This window comes from Mycena indigotica, assembly GCF_014461135.1.
Source record: "Mycena indigotica strain 171206Taipei chromosome Unknown Mind.scaff0002, whole genome shotgun sequence".
NCBI lineage: Eukaryota > Fungi > Basidiomycota > Agaricomycetes > Agaricales > Mycenaceae > Mycena > Mycena indigotica.
The window spans coordinates 3928859-3933217 of NW_023503001.1; the positions used below are offsets into that span (position 1 = coordinate 3928859).

A 4359-nucleotide genomic window follows, 5' to 3' on the forward strand; every position below is an offset into this window, starting at 1 on the left:
ATTGCTCTTTGGTTCGTTCTGGTGGTGTCTAGATTGTTGATAGCTTCGAGTACAGCTGTAAGAGGACAGCCAAGAGCTGCAGCAAGGTTTTCCTCTGTTTCAGCATCTGCAAGATGACGACATATGACACGTTCTGCATGCGTGAGCCCACCCGCATGTGGGAGTGAGGGAGTCCCGCTCGAGTTATCGGTGGTCTAGAGAGAGGATTAAAGGGGAAGAATCCCACCGAGTTTGGATTTTTACCTGAGGTGGTTTGCTTTTTGTGCGAGGCATGCTGCGAATTTTTGTGTGGTGGGAGAGGAAGAGCAGCAGCGTTTGGTGACCCCTGCCATTTGAAGAGAGAAGGCGATGTAATTTACATTGCGAGTTAAAAGACAAAGCTTATTAGGGTGCTTATATTATGGGCTGTGCATATCACGTGTGGAAGATGTCCGTTATAACACCGTTTCTCCACCACTGCCTGTTCATCGGGGCACTTGAGCGACGCGACACGAGCCAGCTCGCACATCCAGTCCCCACCTTCACCACTGCAAGGTCCAATGTAACCTGGCCACCTCGTGTATTGATTAGCGTGAACGGATTCGAGGACCCCCAGTCATCAATTCCACCATCTTCGCGACACTCTTCTAGATCAACGCATTCCACAATCACCGGACACTTGTCGAATCTGTAGACAAGCATAGGGTCATCAGTCGGATGTCGTTGCCAAAACTTCAGCATCATCTCGCGCACCCGTGGCTGTAGCCTGTTTCAATCATCCCCGGGAACTGCCAGAAAATCCGATTCCATCATCCCTGTGTGTTGCCAGGTCTCTGACAACACTCGAACCCCACCCGTTTCCGTGCTTCCTTGCCGCTGATCTCCGAACTCCGCTTTATCCTGCAGCTTTGATATCATCATTACGACTGATTTGGTCCGAATCATACAATTTTAACATTGTTCTCTACATTCCCTCTGCCATAAATGTTCCCTCTAATATTTCCCGCTCCTCCTCTGCTGCCCAATGACGGACAGCAGCTCCCATTGTTTTGTCCCACTCCTCTCGAAAGCGCACTATAAATTCAGTATGCAGGTACACGTTACGCAGCGCATAAGCTCGGATTCCAGCCGCCGTCGTTCCATCAACGTCTGAACGAACTTCGTCGGCTCGTTTTTGCCATTCTGAAGCCTCCCACTTCAATGATCGCATGACCCGCTTCATCTCCTCTCGCAACAATTCAACCTCCTCGTTCCAGCGTTCCTTCCGTGCACGTGCTTTTGCCCACTCGACACGCATAGCTATGATACCACGTTCAACCGAAAGCAAATGGTCAACAAGCCATAGTTACTCACAGTCATGAAGTTCAACCCCGTCGGCCTGCCCGCCTGCTGCCCAAATCCAGGAAATTGGCGCCGTCTTGGTTTTCTCTTTTTTTGCAGCAGTCTCCTCTCTCGTAGGTCGCGATCCGTCTGCTGTTCGTAAGCTTCTTGCTGCATCTTCGTCACTCTCGATTTCGATACGAGTGTTGAAATGGGCCTTGTCCAATTTTTGAAACTTCGGGAGCGTAACGTTTGCCTTTGAGGTGAACGAGAGCCTCGTAGCCTTCAGTATATTTGGCAGCGGCCTTCGTTACACCTTCTTCCATCCGAGCCATTAGAGTGACGGAGCGCGTTCTTGCACGTTGCCCCACCATGTTTTCCCCGCGAAACCAAATCATGTGTTGCTTCGAATGAAGCCTCCCTCGTAAGGCAGCCAGTGCATCTGCACACTGTCCCCGACGCAATTTCGCTTCGGTCTCAATCAAGTCCGCCATGCTGACTTGTCGACACTCTTCCGCGGTTAACTGTGACGGAAGATAAAGCTTTTGCGTTTTCGGTTGCGCGTCCTCCGCGTCCAATTTATACCCGCTGCGTCGCGAAGACCCTGAACCCCAGGCATGTAAGTTAGTTGAAGTTTTTTCGAAGGTGCGCATTTGTTTGATCAGAGATAGACGTAATTCTTGTATCTGGCTCGCTTGATCTGCTGACTTTTTTGCCTTCAGAGCAGTCCGTATACGACGCCTGGGGATAGTGAATAGAGTGTGTGGAATGAAGACTTTGACATACTGGATGGCCTGAAGCTGCATACCCGCTCTGATGAACGCTGTTATGGTCATTTTACCTTCCAGCAAAGGTTTGATTCCGGCTCGTGCATCTTCCACCTCAGCTCGTTTCAACTCTTCACTTATTTCGCGTTCACTAGGCCCGGCTGTCGAGACAGGTCATCAATGCTACAACAGGTATTCAACGTCATGCATACCGAGCTTCCCACCCTGGACTTCAAATGGATTCGTCTGGGTGTTATCCTTATACCAGGCATCCATCATCTTGGCCCATTCACGTCGTTTTTTTTTAGGAACGCTGTCGTCCAGCTCCTGGAATTCAATGCCCTGCCTTTGACGCTCTGCTACAGCGACAATCAAACGTCTTGCAAGTGTCCGCCCTTGCAAATAGTGAGCTTAAACTCTCAAAGAAACCTTAACTGACCCATGCTCCTGTTTTTCTCAAAATTAATCAGGTCGATCTTGTCCTCCAGGACATCATGACGGGCGCCTTCTCCCATTTCCTTTGTCGACCAACTTGCGGGATTGAGTAGGCTCCACAAACGCTCGGTGCTTTCCCCATCCGTCTTTCCAACACCCAACAAGTACCTAAGCGCAAACTGAATTCGACATTTGGGGTCATGAGCTTCAGCATGCCAGACCGGCAGTCCGTATTGCAGGCGAATACGGTCCAATCCGGTGAATATCTCTTCGATATCCACGCCCGTTGTCTTCATTCGTGCGACGCGCTCAGGAAAGTATACTTGCCAGTGACATACGATGTCGTATGCAAGCAAGACCCACAGAACTTCCTCGTCTGACAGAGTTGATAGCACGGTCCAATCCACGTTTCCATAGCTGGCACAAAGAGTTAGTATCCAAGTTGTTCCTGGCATCAAGCAACTTGCCGTTCTCCACGTTGAAGGTCTCCCATCCCCGACGACGCACGAGGCCGTGCCGTGCACAGACACAACCAACTACGCCAGAAACTCTCAGGCCAGTGGTCAATTTGGTCTCCTTCTGCAAAAGAGCAGCAAACGCAGCACAAGCCTGGACCTGAAGTATCGCATTAACATGGAATAGATTCGACTAGAGCGCACTGACATCTTTTTCGTCAACGAGCGTTTTGATATGTTCTTTATATGGTCCAGATCGTACGAAGTATCCCAAGCCATCGGTCAACGCCGGATCCATGCGTTCTCCAGCACGAAGCTTGTTCTTCAGGCGGAAATTGGCATCGAATGCCAACATGAGCTTATACAAGTATCTGCACATTTGTTGGTCAAGAATAGTTTGATTAAATAGCTACTCACGCCTTCGACTCCGGAACCTTGTCCCATCCGGAAGGCAAGTTACGAGAAGCATCTGGGCATGCCCAGCAACGCACAGCCAACGCCCCTGGCGGCGTAGTTACAATTCCATTGGCTTCATGCCCGCGACCTCCACGCTTCATCATTTTAAGATAGCTGTATTGTCGAGCCATTCGACCGAAAGCAACGCGACGATCTGGGACCTTTTCCAGTCCGGTTGAATCCGTCAACTTCTCCAACGTGCGCACATAGTCTTGGACATTGATGTTTGCGATGGAGCGCAGGAAGCGAAATGTCTCCAAAACGTTGAAGGTTGCACAGGTCGCAGGGTTTGTTGTCGTGGCCGGATACCACGCATTTCGAAGCAATTGTCTGACGGGGTCGAATCCGAACGGATTCACGCAGCCACAGTACTGCACGTCCAAAGTAAAAATGCCATTGACATCGATGACCACCAACGGTCGACGGTTACTGGGGAATGGGCATGGGGCACCGTCATGACCAAGTTGATAACAGCCCGCCAAACCACGAGCTCCATGCTGGATGGGTCCGGCATAAAACAAGGAGGCCTTCGTCCAGAAGTGACCCGTCCATTCCTAAACAAGCTAGGTAAACAAGTAACAAAATCGGTGAAGAAATAAATACCTGCAATTCATGGAGCGGCAATTTCTGATGAGCGGCTTCCACACAGGTCTCACAATGGAGTCCGTCCCCACACACTGCGGGCAATGGAGCATATTCCACCCTGGAATATGTTGAGAATATTATGAATATTACAGGGTGTATTCATTCCATTTTCTAGGCTGGAATATGACAGGAATATCCGTGGAATATTCTTAATTTTCTCACCATCTGCCACATATATGACAGCCCGGAAAATGTTGGGCAGATCCGTGGAATATTCTCAATATGCCTCATGTTTTCATTCCGTATTCCAGCCTGGAATATATCACATGTTCCAGGCTGGAATATTGTGACCAAATTCTGGG

The 4359-nt window shown here is 49.7% G+C and overlaps 2 protein-coding genes across 2 annotated transcripts; both read right to left on the minus strand.

The window, feature by feature from the left end:
- Positions 1-943: 943 nt before the first annotated feature.
- On the minus strand, positions 944-2797 carry MIND_00229800 (CxC2 domain-containing protein; the record flags this gene model as incomplete). Its single annotated transcript, XM_037359183.1, has 6 exons — positions 944-1278; positions 1333-1555; positions 1614-2040; positions 2086-2227; positions 2279-2461; positions 2506-2797. The coding sequence occupies 6 exons, from the start codon at positions 2795-2797 to the stop codon at positions 944-946; spliced, it is 1602 nt and encodes a 533-aa protein (XP_037224278.1).
- A 352-nt stretch (positions 2798-3149) lies between these two features.
- On the minus strand, positions 3150-3908 carry MIND_00229900 (CxC2 domain-containing protein; the record flags this gene model as incomplete). Its single annotated transcript, XM_037359184.1, has 3 exons — positions 3150-3327; positions 3374-3783; positions 3843-3908. The coding sequence occupies 3 exons, from the start codon at positions 3906-3908 to the stop codon at positions 3150-3152; spliced, it is 654 nt and encodes a 217-aa protein (XP_037224279.1).
- Positions 3909-4359: the final 451 nt, after the last annotated feature.